Source organism: Siphateles boraxobius, unplaced genomic scaffold (assembly GCF_051911475.1).
Source record: "Siphateles boraxobius isolate OS27281-9 unplaced genomic scaffold, OSU_SipBor_1 26, whole genome shotgun sequence".
Taxonomy (NCBI): Eukaryota; Metazoa; Chordata; class Actinopteri; order Cypriniformes; family Leuciscidae; genus Siphateles; species Siphateles boraxobius.
This window is the reverse complement of record NW_027508876.1, coordinates 7,072,445-7,097,624: the sequence shown is the minus strand read 5'-3', so window position 1 is coordinate 7,097,624 and position 25,180 is coordinate 7,072,445. Positions and strand designations below refer to the sequence as shown.

Genomic DNA, 25,180 nt, shown 5'->3' with positions numbered 1-25,180 from the left:
ACCAAAAGATCAAGGCAAAATTTGGTTTCTCATGTCATGACCCCTTTAATGTTGCATGAGCAGCATTGTTGACACCAAAATACAAATCTTTTATCATACCCAGGCTACTGTTATCAAGGGAACTCATAGCCTACTAGTTGTATCGATTCCCGCTCGGAGCGGGTTAAGTAAGACCGGTTACACTAGTTTAATCAGATGATTTCATAAAACGTAAAAAAGTCGAACCGGGGGTCTCCGGCGTGGGAGGCAGGCACGCTAAAGACTGCAGCCGCTAGCACACATCTTGAGGCCAGGGGAGTGAGGTTTACACGAACAGCTCTTACTGGCCTAGGTCCTTTATGCTCCCCTTCCTAAACCTCACTCCCACCCGGGTCACGGCACCAAATGTAACCGGTCTTACTCGACCCACTCCAAGCGGGATTTGAACCGAGGTCTCCAGCGTGGGAGGCGGGCACGCTAACAAGGACGCTAAAGACCTCAGTTGCTAGCACGCCTCTTGAGGCCAGGGGAGTGAGGTTTACACGCACAACTCTTACTGGCCTATGTCCATTAAACCATTGGAGCACAATGATTGTGTTGGTGATTGAACACAGGCTGCATGGACTCGATCCAATCATGATGCTGGTTCAGAGCACATCTTTGAAATGCATGCGCAAGTGAAAAACATTTCTGCACGTATGGGAGTTCCACCCTGGTGACTACTTTATCATGCCTTAGAGGACCAAGATGACTGAATTTCAATTTTCGACTGGACTCAACGACTGGTACCTCACTCCACTGGACTCACCGAGAAAACCAGACATTGGTAGAATTTGCTACTACAGCTCTTGCCATATTCCAGGCTATTGTAAAATTTGCAGCTAAATGATTTTAATTTGCCTGCCTTCTTTGAAAAAATATAGTGTTGCTGACTGATGTTGTGTAAATCAGACAAACACAAGCCTGCTCACCTGAGTTGTTTATCATTAATGATGATGATTCATGTTTGATACAGCTGGAAACCAATCCTCAGGATTTCAAATAAACTATATCAATCTAATTACATGCATTCAGTATATCCAAATAAAATGTTTATTCTACCATCTGCTACAAACGTCACAATTAAGCACCATTCTTCTGTTCACAGTACAGCAGATTGGAAAACAAAACATCAGCTCATGAGTCAAAAGGAAGTTAATTCATTTCCTTAGTTGTACCAGCCACATGTTTAACTCTAGATATTTAATCCAGCACAACCCAAAACATAACTTTTTTATTAAATATATTAGTATTATATTATATTATAAATGCATTTTGCGGCTGAAGCCACTTCCATATTTTGCATCATTCAAACATTTGACAGTATGAAAGTTTAGAATGAGCTTAGAATGTCACAAACAAAATATGTGTTGTAGGAAAAAAAAAAAAAAAAATTCCAGTGATGTTCCTTATAAGCCTGGCATGGTTTGAGCAGAACCTCAGACTGTAGAGTTTCATTAAAAATCACTGTCTTCATCAACTGCAAAATCAAGCACTTGCAACTCAACGTTCTTCTGTATCGCTTCTTTCTCCTCCTCCTCCGCTGTGCTGTTGGTTTCTCTTCTATCCCTCTTCACAATCTGATGATATTCCTGATAGATTCCAGTCAGAGCCTGTGCGGCCTCAACAGACACTTTCAGCTTTCCAACCACATCCTGCTCTTCATCTGCGCTGACAACTGAGAGATAAAAACAGGCAATAATTCATGTATTTCTTATGCATATATTTCAAGTATATTTTCATCTCCTTTAAAATGAATGAATATTACCATCGATCTGTTCTTCAATTACATCATTTCCAGTCAGAAGAAGTTCTCGTAAATCCAAGTGGGCATAGCCGACATCTTCACAATCTTCTTGCTCATTCATGGGCTCACTGACTACTGTGAACTTTAACCTAGATGATTGGAGGAAAGAAACCTAGAGATTAGATCTTCTTTACGAATCTTTCATTGTATTGCCATGCGAAATTATTATTTTTACATCTGTCAGTATCTCTCATGTTCTCTCTGTTTACCTGCCCTGGTTGGGGTCAGTGCCTTCCAGCATGGTGTAGAGGTAATGTCTCAGAGGAGCTGCTTCCAATGAATCCACATGAATAACTGACAACAAATAAGGAGACATACATGATTAATTATGTGTTTGTTTTTCTTCACACTTTTTTAAATTCATTATACCAAGTTCATGTTAAACTTACTAATTTATATAATATATATAAATTAAATAAAGGGCCACTTCAGTAACGAGACTACAGTATGTTTCTTAACATAATTAAGTACACTATTAAAAATGCACTGTGATCCTGACAAATGTGAAGTTGTATTTTAAAGTATACAACTTTAATTATCTTAATTAAAGATTAAGACGATTTAAAGTCATCATCGTAATCTTTTGTCATCATTTTAAAAAAAAATTCTGATGTGTTGACTAACATACTAAAGCACATGTAAAGTACTTGATTAGAATATTAACTGAAATGTGTTATTTAATAATACATTTAAAAGTTAATATATTTTAAATTTACTAATCTGAACTTCTTCTTTACAAATGTGTAATTATGTGTAAAAAATTATAAATATAATAATAAATACATTTAAATTCATTCATACAAGTTTCAGTTGAAATGACATTCAATATTTAATTTACCATAAACGCACTACATTCCGAAAAATTCTTTAACCATATTTTATAAACATATGAAATATGAAATTAACATATAAGGATGTGCATAAGTCACACTGAAGTGGGCCAAAAAAGCACTCTAAACTTCTACCAAATTGAGTTTAATATAATTTGAAATATAATACAACTTAATTTAATTGCAAATAAGTAAGAATAATTATATTTTAAAGTGTATTATTTCTGTATTAAGTACTCATTTTAAAAGTATGTTAAATTGTACTTGATTTTACAAGGGTGGGTCAATAGCATTTCTCTTTGTAAGTGGCATTTTTATTCCTTCTACTCAAAACTTGAAAACTAAACCTGCTAACCATTTGTCCTAACCGAGTGTGCTGCAAGTTTCCAGGGAGAAGTTATTCCATGCTGAAAGTTGGTGCAAATCAAAGTCAATCAAAAAATATTTGATGTTTAATATCAAATTAATCAAATATCAGCTACTGTATGTTGAACAGAAGTTTGGACCAATGAGACGTCAGTGTGGGTGGGGCTACACAGTGTGATAATAAAGGTTGTGGATGGTTAGGACAAAGACTTTTACCATGGAAGAACATCTGTTTAAGACACATAAAAGTAATTAATTTTCCTTCAGTGACCTTACCTCGTGTAAAGTTATAGTGTATTTCCTCCCCGTCTGTTGGTTTACGCAGGGACATGGGCGTTTCTGTCGTCTCCATGGGAATACCTAGAAGCCGGTATTCTACATACACCTGGTGCACTGAATAGTCAAGTGCAACACTGGAAGAAGGGTTAAAAGAGAGTGACAGGATTTCCACTCTGAGTCTGTCTCCCTGTGAGACACAAAGACAAACGTTATTAAAGAACTGACTGTTCCAATTTAAGGCTAGATGAAAGTACATGAAAACAAATGTTTCAGCTACGCCAACTTGATTTCACGGAATGGTCCAAATGTGCTCTGATGCTCTGGCAAATGCATAAGCGTTCAGAAGTAATTAAGGGATTTAGATAATGGTGAGTTTTCTACCAAGCAAAAGTGTACAATGTACTATACTCAGAAAGCATCAATGAAGATATGATTGGCTGTCTGAAACAGCTGGTTGTCAAAGAATGTGATGTGAGTTTAACATTTTCCAAATTTTATTTGCAGTCATTTAAGCAAGGATGTTGAGAAATATAGTGCATGGGTTTAATTTCAATTAGTAGCGTCTCTGATTTCAGGTAGAATTACCATATTGTGATGTCATTCCTTATCATGGTTGAAAATGACATATCTTGGTAAAGATTTTGGTTAAAAATGACTTTATATTCTGGTAAAGATTTTGGTTTGAAATGACTTGTAAAGTAGTAAAGATTTTGGTTGAAAATTATTTAAAAAAATTTTAAAAGATTTTTGGTTGAAAAATACTTAGAGGTGGGCGATATGACCAAAATCTTTACCACAATATAAGTAGTTTAAATATTATATACGCAGAAAGTCAACACATAATGCTTTAATCCCCAAGTAAACAAGCCAGAGGTGACAGCGGCAAAGCATGAAAAACTAAAATCTTGGTGATGTTCTCTTGTACAAAAATGTTCTCTTCTGGAAATAAAGTATGTTTTTGCTTTTTCAAATTTTTGAGATTCTGTTGCATGTAACATTTCTATTAGTCAACTGTGTGATCATTACCTTTTTACGTGGTTTTTGAGGGTGAGGAATTATGATGACATCACTTCCATTTGAATCTCTTGATTCATCAGACTGAAGGGCGTCTACGTCACTCTGAGCTATTTTGGATAAAAGATATAAAATGAAGCTTTAACTCAGTACTTTATAACTTGTGTAATGAATAAGTGACTTTTGAAAATCTCACTTCTATCTTCTGTTTCATCCTCTTGTTCGTCATCTTCCTGATCCTCTATCTTGATTTGCTTCAAAAGAAACATATTCAGGACACATTTAAATACTCATAAATCTTCCTGTCACACCTTCCCAGTTCCTTACCTGTGCTGAATGGCTTCGATAGCTCCTTTGTCTACGAGGGGTGCTCAGCTCTGAGTCCGATCGTCTAAAGTCCATAAATTGATTGGACTCAGTTGACTTAACAGACATGGCAGGGGTTTTGGGTTTGACTTTGTCCTGAATGGGTAGTGATGCAGTGCGTTGTTGCTTCCTTCTAACTGACTTTGATGGTTGACCTGCACTAGATAGAGGTTTCCGATGATTCGAAGATGGTTCAGATACCAGAATGATTGGAGACTGAGGGGGCAAGGTCGAATCTCTTTGAGGGATTCTAATGGGTGTGGATGGGTGAATGTCAGAGGTCTTGGCTCCATGGTCTGGTGGAGGCCGAAGCTGAGAGTGAAATTAAGTTGAAAGATTTATTTTATATTATTGTTGAATTACTCTGGGGTGCATTTCCCGTGCAACGACGTAACTCGCTGCTTCACTACCATAGTATACAATGCATTGGTGAAGAAATCAACTAGTCACGACAGTTTCCCGAAACCATATTATCACAGAGTGGTCGTTCAACCACGCTGGTTAATGATGTCACGAATGTGTTGGAGTAAACTTTTGTTTGAGACCTGAGGACTATTTCTCATTTTTCTCAGTTATTTTGCTTTATTTTCAGATTCAATCATAGGCTGGTTCTTGCTAGAGCACGTTCGCACATGCGCACGCTTCAGAAACGACGCTTTAAATCTCTTGACAAACTAAAAGACGTAAATTGCATTTGTATGTATTCTGAATAAAAGATATAGATTGTACTGAATGTCAGCTTGCTTATTCGGCTCAAGATAAGGATTTATTGAGTCCACATGCCATGCAAACAAGAAACTATGCTTCTAACCACAGGTCGAGAGCTGTCGTGCTAAACAAACAACTTTCGGATGTTGTTTGTGAATGTTCGTTAAGACTATGTTTTCAGGAAACACCGAATCAGAACTTGTGGCCATGGTTGGCTAATGATGCTTTTGGGAAACGCACCCCTGGGCAGTTATTGTTATTTCACAGGCACTCACCCTGGGCTTTGCAATAGGTCTCTGTGACAGCTCAGCGCTCGGCACCATTCTCTCTTTCTCTGCTCCTTCTCTTTGCCTTGACGGATTCTCAGGTGACTGAAAGGGGTACTTCCACCTGAGAGTGACCCTCACCATTCCTCTAGGACTGCCAGCAGGGTCTCTAAGCACATAATCACCTGACAGCAGGGAACATTATTCATCAGTTAACCTTTGCCTAAGTGAATATTGCTTATTGTTCTAAATTTGATTCCCATGGTAATATAATGTTTTTGTTACTTTTATTTTTTTCTCTTGGTTGAATATTGGATATTTGGTTTAAAGAATATGAACTTACTAAATGTACGCTATTGATCAAGTTTTAAATAATTAAGACTTTTTTTTGAAAAAAGTAGTTTGTGTCGCTTAAGTCACAGAGGCAGCACCTATTTGATCAGCAATAACAGTAATTTGTGAAATATTATTACAAGTTATATATATATATATATATATATATATATATATATATATATATATATATATATATATATATATATATATATATATATATATATATATATATATATAAAAATATAACTTATTTTTGTGATGGCAAAGCTGAATTATCGGCAGCCATAGTCCAGTCTTCAGCGATAATTCAGAAATCATAATAGGCTCAACTATTAATAACTTTTCTTATTATCAATGTTAAAACAGTTTTTGCTGCTTAATATTTTTGTGAAAACGACACAAATTCCTTTTTTTATTTAGGATTCTTCAATAAATAGAAAGTTCGAAAGAACAAGGTTTACTTTAAAAAAAAAGTATTACATTATAAATATATGTTGCTTTTATTTTTAATCAATTATATGCATTCTTGCTGAATAAAAGTAGCCTATTAATTTCTTTAAATATAAAATTCTAACTAACCCCAACTTTTAAATGGTAGTGTAACCACAGTTTCCAAAAAATATTAAGCAGCAAAAACAATAAATATTGATGATAATAATAAGAAATGTTTTGTAAGGAATCAAATAAGCATATTCAAATGATTTCTGAAAGATCATGTGACACTGAAGACTGCAGTAATAAAAAATGCAACTGAAAATACAACTTTGCCGACAGATAAATAAATTACATTCTAAAATATATTAAAATTGTAACCTTTTTAAATGGTAATAATTTTTCACAATATTGCTGTTTAAACCGTATCAAATAAATGCAGCCTTGGTGAGCAGAAGAGACTTCTGTCAAAAACATTAAAAAGATCAGGGTAACAGTTTAGAATATTGTTCCTTCATTAATGAATAACTACACAGGAACAATAGAGTAACACACTATTAACATTCTAGTAACTACTATTAACTAACAAGAAACTCTGATTAGCAAATTAGTAAGTAATAGCGCTCAGATGAATGTAGTAGTTCATTATTGGCCAATCAATAACTACTTTTTTTTCATACCTCCCAGAAAACTACTATATACAGGTTCATAATTAACATGAATAATGCATAATTTATAATAAAAGTTAATGGTAACCCACTAGTAATGACTCAAGTGTTACATCATTCCAAAGGAACTACTAATTATTTGGATCAGTATTCTAAAGTGAAAAACATGATAACTACCTAAATATTGACTGAAGTCATTGTAAGCTTGTGAGATGTTTGTAAGATTTTGAATATGAATTACTTCTGATGGATTTGGTAACACTTTAGTCATTACTAGTGTGTTCCCTCTATCTTTACTTTAGAATACTGATCCACATTATTAGTAGTTCCTTTAGAAGGATGTAGTAACACTTGATTCATTACTAATGGGCTACCATTGTCTTATAGTATAAATTATGCATTATTAATATTAATTATGGACCTGTGTATAGTAGTTTTTATATTCTTCAGTGAGGTTGGAGAGATAATTTGATTAGCTAATAGTGAACTACCACATTCGACTGAGCGCTATTACTTACTATTTTGTTAACCAGAGTTTCTTGTTAGTTAAAAGTTACTAGAGTGTTAATAATGAATTACACATTTGTTCCTGTGTAGTTATTCATTAATGAAGGAACAGTATTTTTATTCCTTAAGTTTTGTTTATTAGCATCTTGATGGTAATGATTACCTCTGATTGGTCTGCCTAAAGCAAGGGCTCGTAGTGGAATTGGTGTCTTTGCTAAATAAGTGTGAGGAGTCTGACTTTCGCTGTCATCAAACACATACACCCACAGACAGCCCACATTCAGGTATTCTAATACATCCGTGGTAACAGCTAACGGATAGCTCGCTGAGTCTTCAAAGACAGGATCCACGCAGCACTGAATTATGGGAGTAGAATGAGGTGGTAGGTCATAAAGGCGGTACGTTAGGTATGCATCAGGTAGTAGTCCTGGCCAGCGAGTACTCAGACCCACACAGCGCTCCAGTACCACCTCTAGCTCATTTGGTATCCCTACGCCATAATCATACATCTCCTAAAGAACACACAAAAAATACATGTTTTTAGTTTGAGGTAATGATTTCTGTCAAATTAAGCAGAACCTCTGATTCCATTCAGTAAAAGAGGCTGTTGATTTTCAAAAATGACAAAAAGCACAAAAAGTGTATATCAAACATATTAAAGTAGTCCATATGACAATATTACAAGTTATCTGTAGCCATTTGATTCTTTTTAAATATGTACATGTGTGAAAGACAGTATGGATACAATGGAGGGCATTATTTAAATAATGTCTTTTACCTCACACAAAAGTCTGTTACTCACACAAAATGATTATAGGCTACACAAGTCATATGACATACTTTTTGGTATTTCTTTTGGAGCCCCTAGTTATTGTATACATTCACTGTATGGAAAAGAGTAGTGGGATAGTAAAGTGTAAAGTGGGATAGTAAAGTGTCATTGTACACACACTTCAGAATCTTGCCAGAAGTAGTTAGTCATCTGGGTACTTTTTGCTAACCTTTTAAGAGTACTATGAATTCGGACATACTATTCTTGTCACATACTATAAGAGAAGTGTGCGTTTTCAGATGCAGCCACACTCTTGTGAAAAAGTGTGTCTAATGGTAGTGAAGGTGCTCTTTTAAGTACATTTTTAAAAAAGCTGCACTTGCAGATAATATAAAATTAATGAAATAAAAGGCTTCTTCTTAAAGATATATGATGCAATGACTTCTCAACACATCTAAGTACACTTTTAATTTTGAATTTATAATAATGTCAAATTAAAAGTTCATTTTAGATTGTTTTAATAATCTTTTTTTTTGTTCTTAAAAGCATTACACTGATTGTGATGTGTAACGTATAAAGCAGATAAAAGTACTTGATTATAATTTTACCTGTACTGTGTTATTTGATACATTTAAAGTTAATATATTTGATATATTTAAATGTACTATATTGCAACGTCATCAGTACAAATGTTTAATTACAAATATATTTTAATACATGACATACAAGTTTCCATAGAATTGACATTAAAGTATATTTTTGGTTATCATAAACACTAGTTGACTAGTACACATTAACCATATTTAGTAAATAAGAAATTACATATAAATATGTACTTAAGTCCTAATTTAGTGGTTAAAAAAAACTACTAAATTTCAGCTAACTGCATTCCACAATGCTTGGAATACTGTAGATTTAAACAGCATGTTTTTTTTTTTTTATGAGAATAGAATGTGCATAAGCTTTGTCTTGGCGGACTAGATCTGATGTGCTCCTGCTGCTGGCATGAGTGAAGGCTACAGCCAAAACATGCACATAAACACAGGGAATAGAATATCAGCTGCTGCAAGAAAAGTAGGAAGAACTCTCTAGCAAATCTAGGCAGGAGGTGCTGGGGAAGGAGAGAGGACAAGAAAATTCCCATGGCGTGCTGAGTTGAGTCATTACACTCAGTTCACATTTACTCTAAATATATTCTTTTAAAGTATATTATTTCCATTATAAGTACACTAAAGTCCAAAAAAGTGCTGTCCTCATGTACATGGTGGCATTTACCTCTGTTTCCCCATGAGCCCATTCCGAACTTCTGGTGTGTCTTACAGCTGTTCTGCTTGTGGGTCTTTCCATTTGAGGTTCTGTGAGTTCCACCTGAGGGTGTAAACACACCCAAAACTCAAGGATTCCTATAACTTCTCCTTCAGCTCCTGCAGGACAGAGGACAACTTACAAAATGCAGTGGCAAATAGTACTGCAGTCAAGAGCTACAACAATGAAAAGAATGTGAAATTAAACTCTCTTACATAAGCATCATTTATATTCTTATTTAATTGCAAAGCCTCATTTTTCTTACCTGTGATGTTGGTTCTGTTTTTCATTCGTTCACCTCTGCATTGCAGCGCTCCCATCAGATTGATCCTCGCTCTCCCACGGGTTATAAATTGTACCCCTCCGAATGCTTGGTGCATTTCAACAGTGATGGACCCTTCCTGAACCCTGAGCTTCTCCAGGTCGAAGGCAGAGAGGGCGTAATGCGACGTGAAGCCATAATTTGGCTGGCAACCTGACATTAATGGAGTTGAGAGGGTTTCAAAGTCAAGAAATCCATAGGTGCAAAAGGTCGCAACCCCTTGGTGATCTCCTGTGTTTTGTCCCATGAGTCTCAGTCCCAGTGGTGTAAAGGTGGCTCCTGTGAGATGGATCTCCAGAAGAGATTCTCCTCCACGCAGATGTGTGACTATAGCGCCCTCTGCTGTGAGCTGGACTGACTCTTGTGCCTGGCCTGTCCAGGTATACTGCATGGGTATGGTCCGCTTATTGTTTCTAGGGCTGTACGCTAACTCTTTGAGTTGAGCTAAAACCATGAAGGGAAAATATGATGACATAATTGCATTATTAAGAAAATAGGGGAGAAGGTGGCTAGTTGTCACACTTTTACTCTCCATCTATTCCTTGTTTCGCAGTAGTTTCTATAAAGACATATGCCTACATAGTTGACCCTGCATTACATTTACAATTATTCATTTAGCTGACACTTTTATCCAAAGCGACTTACAATTACTATATATGTCAGAGGTCGCACGCCTCTGGAGCAACTAGGGGTTAAGTGTCTTGCTCAGGGACACATTGGTGTCTCACAGTGGATTCGAACCCGGGTCTCTCACACCAAAGGCATGTGTCTTATCCACTGCGCCATCACCGCACCACTGCATGTCAGTGTGGTGTTATTATGGTTTCTTGTTTATCCAATAACTAAATTACAAAAATGATGATGCATTAGAATTTTAGTTTGAAGAATAAAATTCAGAATTATTATTATTATTACTGATTTAAAATCATTTAAAATCTGATACTTATTTAATTTGTAACCATTTTAATTATGTAATATTTTTATTTTGAAATATTAAATAATAAAACATAATACATAATGATTTTATTTAAACAAAATATAACTGAAAACGATTTTAAACTAGATATTTTAAACCAACATACAAAAAAAAAAACATTGGTACACTCAGATTTTTAACTTAAAACTTGTGACAACTAGCCCCAATCGTTTGGATATTGTACATGCTACAACAGCAGTTCCTCTAACCTTGTAAATTGCTGATTTGAAGGCCTCTGCTTTTCAACAATTTGTCTTTTTCACTTGCCCTCCTTCTATTCTCCTCCCTCTCTCTTTCAGACTTCTCCATAACTGTCTTCATCTCGTTCTATAAAAGAAAATACTGTAAGTGTAACGGATGATGTTTTGGATTATGTGGAGTGAAAAGAGACATTCTGAGCAATATATACCAGAGTTGTAATTTATTTTTACTGCGACTGTGTGTACCTGGAGGTCAGCATTTAGGCCATGCTGCAATAATAATAAGTCCCTAGTTTTCTGGAGTTCTAAAACAGTTTCTGCATATGAGGCTTGTACTGCAGTCAAATCCCTTGATGTGTCTTCTAACTTTCCATCCGTTTTCAAGAAGCACATCAGCCCTTGAGTCTCCTGCTGCATTCTGAAGGCCTAAGAGAAGAGAACAAGAATGAACAGGGAAACAGAAAGATGTAATGAAACAAGCAAAGAACAAATATTTAGAATATCTAAAAATCTGCAACATTTAAAACTTAAATCTTACCTTAATCTGCAGCAGAGTCTCACTCAGATCTTCCACACTCATATCAAACTCCTGATAGAGAATGAAAAACAGATTCTAATGAGCTGAATGTCTGGCCCCAGTTTCTCTTTGCAAAGGAAATTTTAGCGTAATCCAGGACACTTTACTTTTGTAACAGAGTCCAGTTTCTCTTGCAAAGATGTGACCTCCTGCCTGTGCTGCAGGACTTCTTGCTCCAAGCAGTCATGTTTTTCTCTGAGGAACATAACCATATCTGGACACAGAAAAATACATGTTGGGAAGATGATGAACATCAGATGTATTTTGCAAATTTGCAATTATGAGCTCTGATTTGATGATTACAGAATTTTCAGGAGAACTTTGTGCACCGTTTTCAGGCTGCTATAATCAGCACTTCCAGAATAAGATGAGATGTGGTCCAGAATTGATGGTGCTAGACATAAACCTGACAGTGCAAGAGCCTTACCTCTATCTCGCTCCTTCTCCTTCTGAACTCGATCATTCTCAAGTCTCATGTGTTCCTTCTCCTGCTCCAGCATTATCCTTTCTCTCCTTTCTTCCATCAGTCTTTCTTCAAGCTTCTGTACCTCCTCTCTCCACCTATCTTCTCTAAACGGTTCCCTTGTTTTCTCTTGTTCCTCATGTTGTCCTTCTTGATGGCTTTGGGCAGACATAGTGCTATGGTGGAAACCAATGTATTAAAACTTTTAAAACTTGGCCTTTTTAACTACAGATTTCCCCCAAACTCTTATTTACAGGATGGTTTGGGGTTAAAGACAAATCTACAACCAGTTTTACTAGCATTTATACTAGCTTGAATAGCCTGGAATAAAGACCTTACAACAGATAAATGACTGACAACCCAAATAGACGGACAAAACTTCACTGCGCAGAAGCCTTGTTGCTATACGCCATTGTGTCCGTCAAGCTTTAAAGCTTACTGAACTTACTAGTTACCCAGAGTGGCTAGTTAATAGAGTTTCGTTTGTCCATTCTTGAAATCATCCAGTGATCTTAAAAAATGCAAGGGTTGAATCAGACTTGTCGTTCTTATGATATTGTCCTGTGAAAAATTGGATTCATCCATCTGTTGACTTTTTATTTGTGGATTATTTGGTTCAGAAACATGCTGAATGACTATGCTGGTTTAAACATTCTGTGATTTAATAAGTAATAAATAGTGTGACACGCATTCAAATTTTACTTTATTTTAAGAAAAGAAAACACACACACACACACACACACACACGCGCGCACACGCACGCACACGCACACACACGCACACACACACACACACACACACACACACACACACACACACACACACACACACACACACACACACACACACACACACACACACACACACACACACACACACACACACACCTCTGTTTGCATCTTCCAAGTGTCTGATACAGATTTTTCCTGTGTGACGTCAACTTTCTGACTTCTTGACACTTCTTGAAAATGTCACCTTGTAATTTCAGTATTTTCTTGTATTCTACCATTTAGTTACATATAACCTCATTCAAAAGCATATGCTTTCTGATTTCTGCGAAATGATAACCTGCATTTGAAGTAAAAATATTTTTTTCCGAAAATATCAGGCACATCAGTTAGTAAGCGACTTGCGTTGTCATTTTGTTTGACAGACATGGATTACCCACCCTTGAAAAGTAACTGCTGTCATAAGGTCAATTCAGGCCGACAAGTTGCCTGAATCCCCTGTGCCCCACAGTCAATGAAAATGTCCCTGGTTGTCCCACACTATCAATGCCCCTACCTACATGAAATACTGACCTCTCCAGAAGGGAATCATAGCTCTTCTTCAAGAGGTTCCTCTCCCCTTCCAGATCTGAAACCCTCTCCTGAAGCTGAGGAACAGATGATTGTATAAGATTGCAAAGAAGAAAACTTGGAATAAAAGTGCAATAACTCAAGCTGTACCTCCCCAAGAGCTTGCAGTGAACGTGTGGCAGCATTGAGCTGGCCCTCGAGTGTCAGGACTCGCTGCTTCTCCTGTTTCAGCTGCTCGCTCAGGTCCTCCACCTTCTCCAGCAGTGATACTTGGCTCTCTTTTAAACACCTTTGGCCCTGCATAATATTTACCCATATAAAATAAAAACGACACAGAACCCCATTTATTCAATGGCATTTATCAAAATTAACTGGGTCTAACTTATCAATGTTCTGTCCAGTTCAGAATAGGGCTACTTCTATTATACAATTTTATTGTCAGGTCAAGACAATGTTTGCTTGAGTATAAAGAAATAGCTGATAATGATGACAATGGGAAATATTTCTTTTCAAGTTAAGCTCACCTCCTCCAGCTGGTTCTCGTAAGCCTAGAAAACACAAAGAGAGGAGGTAATGAGGATGATTTGTTTTAATGCCAAAATATAATTTGGAAGACATTACACCAATTATTTCAAAGTGAAAGTCCCCATCTAAGATCCAATTCACCATTTACACTGATTGTATGTATATATATATATGTGTGTTTTGTATATATATATATATATATATATATATATATATATATATATATATATATTATATATATATATATACACACACACACACACACACACACACATAAACTTTGGACCAACTTAAAAATACTCTAATGTGTTACAGGCAAATTTATTATTTTTATGAATTTATATTTATGAACCAGTTAAAAAAAACTTTCATACAAATTAAAAAGATTATTATGAAGACAATATGCAACTTGATGTAGGTCAATATAATATATTTTTTACTAATTAATTTCAACACAAACAAAATCTAATTTATCTATAATATGATAGTTGAAATTTTACTTAACATAAAACTTAACACATGTTGTTAGTGAATATTTTATTTAGTTTACTTACAATAAATAAAGACAACTTCAAAAGACCTTCATTTTTAATGTGATGATTTAATTTGATATACTGAAGACTAAAAAAGACAAAACTTTTAGACGAACTGAAAACCATGATTTGCGTGATATACAACCCCAAATAAGAAAAAATTGGGACATTTTGTAAAATGCATTACAATCAAGAATCTGTGATTTTTTGATTCTATTTAAACTTTTTTTAACTGACAAAAGTACAAAGAAAAGTTTCCTGATGTTTTCACTGACCAACATAATTGTGTTTTGTAAATATGAACAAATTTTGTTTTTGATGGCTCCAACACACCCCAAAAAAGTTGGGACAGAGGCATGTTTACCACTGTGTCACTTCACCTTTCCTTTTAATTACACTTTTTAATCATTTGGGAGTTGAGGATATTAATTGTTTGAGTTTTGCTAGTGGAATATTTGCCCAATCTTGTCTGTTACAAGACAGCCGCTCAACAGTCTGTGGTCATCGTTGCGTGATTCTCCTTTTCATGATGGATCATACATTTTCCATAAGAGACATATCTGGACTGCAGTAAACAGGCAGGCACATCTCTTCTATGGTGCAGAGTGTCTAGAAACCACTCAGTTTTTGAATGTGCAGAATGAGGCCTGGCATTGTCTTGCTTCCCAGGAATGATGTCATCTTGATGGCAGTTTATGTCTCTGTACAATCCAAATACATGCCTCCATGTCAATAGTACCTTCATAATAATGCAAGTTACCCATAACGTTTGCAATGATGCACCTCAATACCAACACAGATGTTTGCTTTTGCACCTGTCGCTGGTGAAAGTCTGGTTGGTCCCTTTCGTCTTTGTGACTGAGAACTCGAAGTCCATTTTCTCCCAAAAACAAGCTGAAACATGGACTCATCTGACCACAGCACACATTTCCACTGTCTTCTAGACCATCTGAGATGAGCTCAGGCCCAGAGAACTCGCCGGCATCTCCATATAGAACTGATGTAAAGCTTTCTCCTTGCATAACATAGTTTCAAGTGGCATTTCTTGATGCAGCGTCAGACTGTTTTCAGTGAAAATGGTTTTCCAAATTACTCCTGAGCACATGTGGCTGTATTTACCGGATTAGCATGATGGTATCTTGTGCAATGCCATCTGAGGGCTCAAAGGTCACGCACATTCAACAGAGGTCTACTGCCTTGCCCTACACAGACTGAGATTTCTCTGGATTCCCTGAATCTTGTGACAATATTATGTATGGAAGATGATGAAAGGTATACATGCTTTGCAATCTTGCATTGAGATATGTGATTCTTTAATTGTTTGACAATTTTCTCAAGATATTTGGCACAAAGTGATGAGCCATAACCCATCTTTGCTTAAAAAGACTGAGAAGCACTTTTACACCCAAACACGATAACCTAAACTATTACCAAAAGAGTTGGATAATCTAATTTGGATAATCTTTTCACTTTTATTTGGTCTCTGTCCCAACTTTTTTGGGGGGTGTTGCAGCCATCAAAATCAAAATTTGTTCATATTTACAAAATACAATTATGTTGGTCAGTGAAAACATTGGAAAACTTTTCTTTGTACTTTTGTCAGTTAAAAAAAAGTTTAAATAGAATTAACAAATCACAGATTCTTGATTTTAATGCATTAAACAAAATGTCCCAACTTTTTCTGATTTGGGGTTGTATTCTGATTTTACATTTCATTTTTTTTTTTTTTTTCATTTGAATGATTAATGAATCTGTTTTTGAGCTAGTGATATGAGTAAATGCCTGCTCACATTTAGTCTAGAACTACAATAACCACACAGTGCACACAATGGATGCACTTACTCTCCATTTATCTCAACATGGGGACAGGAGGGGTGTGTAATGTGTATGAGCGTTTATTATTTTAAATAAAGACTTTATTGAACTCTACCATCATGCGTGCCACAGACCAGTTTAACACGGTGTTAGTCAATAAATGTGAAAACAAAGTAACTTGCATTAACTTTTGTTGTAAATTTATAAGTAATGCTTACTTCATTTGTTATTTGAAAAAACTAATCTGATTACGTAACTTGTGTTACTATAATGCCACCAATGTGATGCAATGTGATGCATAAACCAGCACTGGTTACACTCATAATCACTCCTCTCATCAACATACTGGTGCGTTTTAGTTCAGTGAAGCCCAAAGTAGAGCCAACCAATAGTAAAGTGAATGGACTATCCCAAATGACCCCAAACCTTAAATATGATTTAAATGGATAATAGATTTCAATGTTTTGTTGCTCTGATTTGGTCTTACGGCTCACCTCCTGAAGAGAAACAAACTTTTCCTGATTGACCAGAAGGGCGCAGGTCTTTTCAGAGAGCTGTTTCTGCAGTCTGATCACATCTACATTATCTTTTATAGTGAGTCTGTAAAGAGGAATAAAAAAATGTCACATGCACACGCACGCACGCACACACACACACACACACAAACTTATAGAGTCTGTAAAGAAGAATAAAAAACACCACATGCACATATATATTTATATTTATATATATATATATATACATATTCATACAGTGCTTAGCATAAGTGAACACACCCATGCTAAAGTAGTTGCCTAAAAAGAGGAATAAAAAAAATCATCTTTTGGAAATTGACCTTAATGCTTTAATTAAAAAAATTTGGAAGAATCCAACCTTTAAGGACACCAATTTTCTTTGTGAATGAATAATGTATCGTCAATAAATAAATGTTCTTCCTTAAAATACAGGGTGCATAAGTCAGGACACCCCTATGTTAAATTCCCATAGAGGCAGACAGATTTTTATTTTTAAAGGCCAGTTATTTCCAGGATACTATGCATCCTGATAAAGTTCACTTGGCCTTTGGAATCAATATAGCCTCACATCATCACATTCCCTTCACCATACCTAGAGATCAGCATGGGGTACTGTCCATAAGATCATCTGTCAATGCAAATCAAACCAGCTATTAGCCTAACTGAAATAACACCATGCCAATCTCTAGGTATGGTGAAGGGAATGTGATGATGTGGGGCTATTTTAATTCCAAAGGCCAAGTGAACTTTATCAGGATGCATAGTATCCTGGAAATAACTGGCCTTTAAAAATACAAATCTGCCTGCCTCTATGGGAATTTAACATAGGGATGTCCTGATTTATGCACCCTGTATTTTAAAGGTGCTCAAAGCGATGTCACGCGTTTTTTAGGCCAAAACATTTTTTGTCACATACAACAAACATCTCCTCACTATCCGCTAGCTGCCTGTCCACTGAACACACTGTAAAAAAAAACGGTCTCTGCAGACACCCCAGGCTCCACAAACGGCAACAAAAACAAACTGGGCTTACCCGCACCACGAAACATAACAAACGGTTCCAGCCAATAACCGATAAGAAGGGTTTGGGGGGTTAGTGCACGGATGAGGAGGAGGGAGGGTCTAGCTAGCCTTCGTTTTGTTTGACAATACTTTAACCGTCAACAAGAAGTGATGTCACCCGACATCGCTTAGAGCACCTTTAAGGAAGAACATTGATTTATTTACGATACATTACTTAATCACAAAGAAAATTGGTGTCCTTAAAGGTTGGATTTTTCCTAATTTTTTTTAAATTAAGGCATTAAGATCAATTTCCAAAAGATGATTTTTTATTCCTCTTTTTAGTCAACTTTAGCATGGGTGTGTTCACTTATGCAAAGCACGGTATATATATATATACACACACACACACACACAGACACACACACACACTCACTCACACTCACACACAAACACACTCACACACACTAACACACACCAACTTTTCCAACCTGTGTCCGTCGGCTTGTTGTTTGCGTAGGTCTTTCACAATACCCTCAATTTCTTTCTCTTTTTCTCTGAACATTTCTCTAAGAGACTGAGTACTCAACTCCTGTTCTGCCACCCTCCCATGCTGGCTTTCTATGATGGTAGATCTGCTAAGAGAGAAAACAAGCCAGAAAATTAGAAACAAGGAGGGAAAAACCGATATTGCAGATCAGCATGGCATTTTAATAGCTTATTAATAGCATGGAAGCAATGTCCTACTGTAACGCCTGCCAGCCGGAGTGCCTATGATAGCCACCAGAGAGAACTCCTTCTGTCTTTGTTATCTCATCATGGACTGCATTTCCCATAACCCATTGCTCGGACTCAATATGTTTGATTACTTTCAGCTGTTTCTCATTAGCTTTGTTAACTCTTCCTTTATAAGCCATGTGTATTCACTCATTGTGAAGTCTTACACTGTATTTCTGAGTGGTCTCTGGTTGCCTGTGTAATGGTTCTGACCTTCTGCTTGGATTACCCTTATAAACGACTGATCCTCAACCTGTGTGTCTAAATAGTATGTAACACCTACCATGGTATGGATTATCAAGAGGCATTAAAATTATGTATCAAGCTAAATATACTAGCAAAGTCTTTAAGGTTGAAAGCAGAACTGCATAGCTGAAGTCTCTATGCTGGGATGCCATGGGCAGATTGTCATAAAGCAAATGCTTTTCAGCGCAGACCTACATTTTTGAACTGCATTAAAAGCCTTCCTTCTGTCCTTTGTTTGTTTCTTTGTCTCAGCTGAGATGCAGGTATTAAGCACAGCACTATACTGTGTTTTGCAGAATTGCAAATTATGTAAACACAAAAACATCCAACAAACCTGAGTAATGCAATTCTGCTTATACAGAGGAGAAAGAGACCGAAAGATTGAGGACAATAGTTTTGTATTGAACATGGCTATTACATAATTAATGCATGTCTAAACAGTTCATAAAAGCATGATTGAATAATGATGATCAGGGGTGCATTTCCCAAAAGCATTGTTAGCCAACTATGGTTGTAAGTTCTATTGAATTCTGTTGGTAACAACAGAATTTGCGACCATTGTTAACTTGTGACCTGATTAGCATCCCTTGATTACTTTTTTTTTTTTTTTTTTTTTTTTTTGCAGTTTGCAGTTAATTACTCGCATATAAGAACATTTAACACACAAAGACATTTTTAGACACTGTGATGATGTGAATAGTATCATCACATTCATATTGTGAACATTCTATGAGGTATTTAAAGAGCAGTTATTTTTTATGTCTTTACACGTATTAGTGTAACAGACGTAGGCCAGTGAGAGCTGTGCGTTTAAACCTCACTTCCCTAATCTCAAAAGGGGCTCTAGAAACTGACGCTAGAGACTGCTGTCTTTAGCCTCCTTGTTAGCATCAACTGATGCTAGAGCGACTCCTGAGATTAGGGGAGTGAGGTTTACACTCACAGCTCTCACTGGCCTACGTCTGTTATTAATAATAATAATCATTCATTACATATATTTAGTGCTTTTCTAGGTACTCAAAGTGCTTTACATATGGAAGGGTAAAGCTGTTCAACCACCACCTGGATGATGAGACGGCAGCCATATTGTGCAAGAACGCCCACCACACACCAGCTTACTGGTGGAGAGGAGACAGAGTGATGAAGCCAATCAGTATATGGGGATGATTAGGAGGCCATGATGGACAGAGACCAATGGGCAAATTGGCCAGAATGCCGGGGTTAAACCCCTTCTCTTTTTCCGATCTTGGGATTTTTAATAACCACAGAGAGTCAGGACCTCGGTTTAACGTTTCATTCGAAGGACATACTCCCCCCCCCCCCCCCCCCCCACCCCCCGAACCTCACTCCCATACAGGGGTCATGGCACCCCTGTAGCCCCTCCAGTTCGAACCGTGAAAGGTAGCTTTAGTCGCTAGAGCGCCTCTTGAGAGTGAGGTTTACATGCTCAGCTCTCACTGGCATACGTCTGTTACATTATTGCATTTTTTATGTCTATTCTCCATAGTAACTTTAAATTAAAACATACATAAGAACACACACAGGTCAACTTACAATCTGTCTATCTCTCCTCTAGTATCGTCCAGTGAACTGATACCACAGTGGGCAGGAGCGGTTTGGGCAGCTCGTCTGACACCTCCATCTCCATCCACACCTCGCCCTGAGACAGTGAAAGAGAGAGATACTGAATAAAATCTGGACTGCAACACCAAATTAACTCCTCTTATTAAAAAGTATGTGGTGATACCATACTGCATTATTAAGTCATTCAAAGTACCATAGACCTTGTATTTACATGCCACTATTAACATGGTGCATGTCCAAAAACAGGCTTCTGCAATATTACCATTTTACCATATCCAAAAACAGTAACACACACACACCAATACCAAGATTTTTGTAAGTGACTCCTCACCTGTTCGTGGCCTATTATGTGTTCTGATACCCAGGTCTAAGATATGCTGCTTGGCTAAATTTAGTTTACTCTGCAGCGTCCCCTTCTGGCTCTCTAGAGTCGCTACACGAGCCTCTAGCTCTTGAATGGTGTCCTCCAGCTCTCCATCCCTCCCTGTAGACGAAGGTCCGTGCTTTAACCGCAGCAGTTTAGTTGATAACCTGAACAGCCAAGACAACAGATTGTCTTACTCTTCTTGAGGCAGTGTATTTTGGGGTATAAAAACAATGATAAAAGTGTCCAAGCAAAGCGTTCAGGTTGCATAGTTCTGGGACTGCATGCACCAACTGAGTAACTACCATTGAGATGAATGGAAATGATGATGGAAAACTTTCCCGAAGTATTATGAATCTCGTTGTTAGTGCGTGTTTCTGTACCTGCGTAGTTTTTGGTCTTGTGTGCGGCTGTGTTGTTTGAGAAGTGTGTTCTCCTCCTGTAGACGCAAACACTGGTCTTCCAGCTGCTCGCGTGGTACTCTGAACAATCGCTGACGATCTGTATAAAGACAGAGAGACTTACAGTAGAAAACAACCCAGGGTTGCTACTATTTACAATCCTGGCTCAGAAGTTGTTCTTTTATAGCCCAGGACTGTATACTGAAGAAAGAAGTTCACATTTCTTTGGAGTATTGACTTTGTCTCAGATACTTCTTCTAAAAATAAAGCACCAATTAGATCATTGCTGATATACAGTTAGAGTATAGAGCTATGAAACATGAAGAGCATGGTTGGACTAATAATGTAACAAGCAAATTATCCTTGAAATTCTCAGGGAGACACGTGAGATTACTGAGGCATTTTTCTCAGTTCAGAAAATGTCTCCATTTGCTCTCCATTTGAATCTAACTGCTGTTTTAAAAAACAGCTAAGATATTGTAAAGAATGCAATACTATCTTTCCAATAGTAATAAATAAAAGTAATATATTTCTGTAAAAAATTTTATTAAAAGGATAGTTCACCCAAAAACGAAAATTCTGTCAGTATTTACTCACCCTCATGTTGTTCCAACCTCGTAAGACCTTCGTTCATCTTCGGAACACAAATTAAGATATTTTTGATTAAATCTGAGAGCTGGATCACTCCTCATAGGCTTCTTAAGGGATGGGCCTCGAGTCAGTTAATGTAGTGTGATTGCGTAGTGCTACGTCACACGTAGGCTCACTATTGGCCGACGCTGGTCATGTGTGTGATGCGTGTGACGTACAACAACAGAAGAACTGCGCTATATCACTAGTGAACTGACTTGATGCCGACAGAGAAGGAAATGAATAGTTGAAATAAAGTCGTTATTTTTGTTTGTTTTTGCGCACAAAAAGTATTCTCGTCGTTTGATAAACTTAAGATTGAGCCACTGTAGTCACTTGGACTATTTTAACGATATCTTTAATAACTTTTCGGGGCTGGCAAGTGTCAATCCCTTAGAAGCCTATGGAGGAGTGATCCAGCTCTCAGATTTCATCAATGTTCAGAAGATGAACGAAGGTCTTACGGGGTTGAAACATGAGGGTGAGTAAATTTTCATTTTTGGGTGAACTATCCCTTTAAACCTACTAAGAAATAGTAGTGCATATTTATAGGACTAGTTGTTGAGTGTGGAGACACGTGTTACCCTTTATCTTGAGCACCTGTGGTGGTCTTCTCCAGCTTCTGGTGTCTTGATCTGTGTCTGAAATAAAGCATACATTGATTTAAATAAACCATAAATAAAAATGCATATGATCTTGCAACCTAAATAAACGCACACCATGTTAGCTCTATACACACCTGTGAGAACAGTTATCAGTCCTGCTCTCAAGCCCACGTCCCTCACAGGGAGGTCACCAGCTGTATCATCCACCGTCAATGACATTATGAGATCTAACAGCTCTAACCAATCACTGCCTTTATATGAGCCGAGGCATTCAGGAAGTGATGTCACCACGGAGGAAGTCAATGGGTCATTTTTCTTTCTTATTCTGCGTCACAAAGAAAATAAGGAAACATTTCAAATTAAGTACTTAAAAATGACATTAAACTAAAAAGATAATATGAAACTAATGTTAACATTTTAAAACATATTATTTAAACCTAAACTCATATGAAGTGTAATATTCAGTTAATTATAGAGTTGGGATTTTCATCTTTACAGCCAATCCATGGACCTCCAACATAAAACCATCTGTGATTGTATGTAAATGAAAAAAATGACTGTACTAGAATGAAAAGTCCAAAGTCACTCATGTCTCAGCAACTCCCTTAGGATGTGAGGGAAGGATGCAATGAAAGAAAAGGAAGCTGGAGGAATTGAAGGAAGTCTTGTTTGTATGTTGGAATATTCTTGATCACTCAAGTCTCATTTCAAAGGCCCTGTTTTCACCTGGTATTAAGATGCATTTTTGTCAATCGGATCACAAGTTGACGACGATAAATACAGCTGTAAACGGGGTCTAAAACGTTTTGAGCTTGCTCACTTATGACCTCTTCCAGAGGTAGTTGAAAACACATTCGACCGGATTGAATACTCATGTGGTGGAATGTTTTTGAACAGCTACAAAAGACCTACTCTTCAACTTCTGACCTAATGCGTAAACATTAAGGGCAACACGCTAGCCAGAGTGATACTTTGTTGGCTGGAGACCCAAGTTTGATTTGAAGACGAAAAACATACCAAGCACAATGTTTTCTCACCATTCCTGATTTCTAACACACACTCACAGTGTTCGTCGTGGTCTTGCAGATTTCTGTGCAGAAACGAAAGCTGCTGCTTTCTGTGTGTTTTATGTCGACTCCGGACGCATTCATTTGTAAATTACGTGAGCTTATTTTGTTCATTAGATTGAAAGATCAGAAAAAACCCACACATTTACCCACCCATAGACACTTCCCTCAAAGAATTCAGGACAGAAGTGGTTGAAAGTGGACAAAAGAGACGGATAAAAATACCTGGTGTAAACGGGTATGTGTCTCCCTTGTGATCCGGTCTGATCTTAATACCAGGTGTAAACAGGGCAAATCAACTGCGCTGAAGGGATCTGCTCTTATGTTGTTAAAGTTTGATTATTTTATAAATTCATAATAAATAATAATAAAGCAAGATGCCCTGATGAAATATGTGACATGTATGGTTTAAACTATAAAGGTTACCTTTAGGGCCTGACCTTACAGGATGGAGAAGCGAAAAAAACGAGGAAGCATCAATTTGAGTATTGAAAAGCACCGCTAGAGTTAATTAAAGTTTAACTTAAAGTATAAATTAACACAATAACATTAACAATAACATAGCTGTTTTTAACTCTGATAATACATGTTTCTTTAGCACCAAATCAGCATATTATGCAGCAATGACTGCAGAAAATTCAGCTTGCATCACAGAAATAAATTATATTCTAAAACATTATTTATTAATAATATAATTTTGTTTTACTGAATTTCTTATTTTACACTTTTAAAGCAACACTTAAAAAACATTAAAAAATATCGGTAAAAAAACTATTTTTTAAAACTTTTTTTCTATTTATTTAATTATTCATATGCATGCTTTCATGACCTCATATTAATTGAGAGACTGAATCTGCATCAAATATGTCTGCAATCAAGTACTTGATAAATTAATTTGACACACAGCAGAAACATTTCTAATTAACTAGTGAAGGCAACCAGGTCCATGCACACAAGCTTTAGATTGACAATATTATTGCAACTTCCTTTAATAAACGAAAACATCCTAATCTGAAAATTATTTTGATACTGATACAGATGGAAAGGAAGACATAAATGACAGATAAACTGCAAAGTTTTCTCAGTCACATACCTGATGGAGTGTGAGTGTGTCTCCTGCGTTTTAGTGAGTATTAATCCTCCTCTCAGCACCTGTCAGTGTCATTCATATTCCTTCAACAGGTCTATGCTCTTCACTGTGGTCTTCCTCATAGTCAACTCATCAGCAGCAGCAGTGTAAAAAACTCTCTTGTTTTGGGTATGATTGTTAGTTTCTCTTTTACTTGGAAAGACGCTGTCTCATCAGTCCAACTTTAATCTGCTTAATCTCTCTCTCTGTACCTCCTCCTGTCAAATATGTTCCTGCCCTTCTCACAGCATTTCTCAATAACAAATACGCTGTGTATAAATGCAAATATGTCATATCTTCCCTTGGAACAAACAATTTAAAACATTGTTCATTGACTGTCTGATGCACTAACAAATGCTAAAAGACGGTAATTATTAAGATGAGCTGCATATGGTTTGAGAACCCTTGTCTAATGTGATTGGCTGTAGTGTAGCTGTCTAATAATCTGATTGGCTGTTGTGTTTGTAGTAAAGACAA

The 25,180-nt window shown here is 36.7% G+C and overlaps 1 protein-coding gene across 3 annotated transcripts; it reads right to left on the bottom strand.

The window, feature by feature from the left end:
* Positions 1 to 946: 946 nt before the first annotated feature.
* Positions 947 to 25,046, bottom strand: rpgrip1 (RPGR interacting protein 1). Of its 3 annotated transcripts, XM_077244257.1 has the most exons (27): positions 24,668 to 25,046; positions 22,642 to 22,832; positions 22,487 to 22,543; positions 21,255 to 21,372; positions 20,839 to 21,038; positions 20,478 to 20,583; positions 18,392 to 18,538; positions 16,878 to 16,983; positions 14,035 to 14,058; positions 13,661 to 13,807; positions 13,514 to 13,587; positions 12,177 to 12,388; positions 11,857 to 11,963; positions 11,711 to 11,761; positions 11,419 to 11,598; positions 11,182 to 11,299; positions 9,940 to 10,440; positions 9,645 to 9,793; positions 7,761 to 8,109; positions 5,664 to 5,839; positions 4,642 to 4,992; positions 4,511 to 4,568; positions 4,327 to 4,424; positions 3,298 to 3,487; positions 2,035 to 2,119; positions 1,787 to 1,914; positions 947 to 1,696 (listed from the first exon to the last, which is right to left on the bottom strand). In XM_077244257.1, exons 2-27 carry the CDS (start codon positions 22,724 to 22,726, stop codon positions 1,476 to 1,478), a joined length of 4,038 nt encoding a protein of 1,345 aa, XP_077100372.1. In that variant the 5' UTR covers positions 22,727 to 22,832; positions 24,668 to 25,046; the 3' UTR covers positions 947 to 1,475. The 3 variants fall into 3 exon arrangements, with proteins under 3 accessions (XP_077100372.1, XP_077100373.1, XP_077100375.1); XM_077244258.1 differs by lacking the exons at positions 20,839 to 21,038; positions 21,255 to 21,372; positions 22,487 to 22,543; positions 22,642 to 22,832; positions 24,668 to 25,046 and having other exon boundaries at positions 20,466 to 20,582; XM_077244260.1 differs by lacking the exons at positions 20,839 to 21,038; positions 21,255 to 21,372; positions 22,487 to 22,543; positions 22,642 to 22,832; positions 24,668 to 25,046 and having other exon boundaries at positions 18,392 to 18,535; positions 20,460 to 20,574.
* Between the last annotated feature and the right edge of the window lie 134 nt (positions 25,047 to 25,180).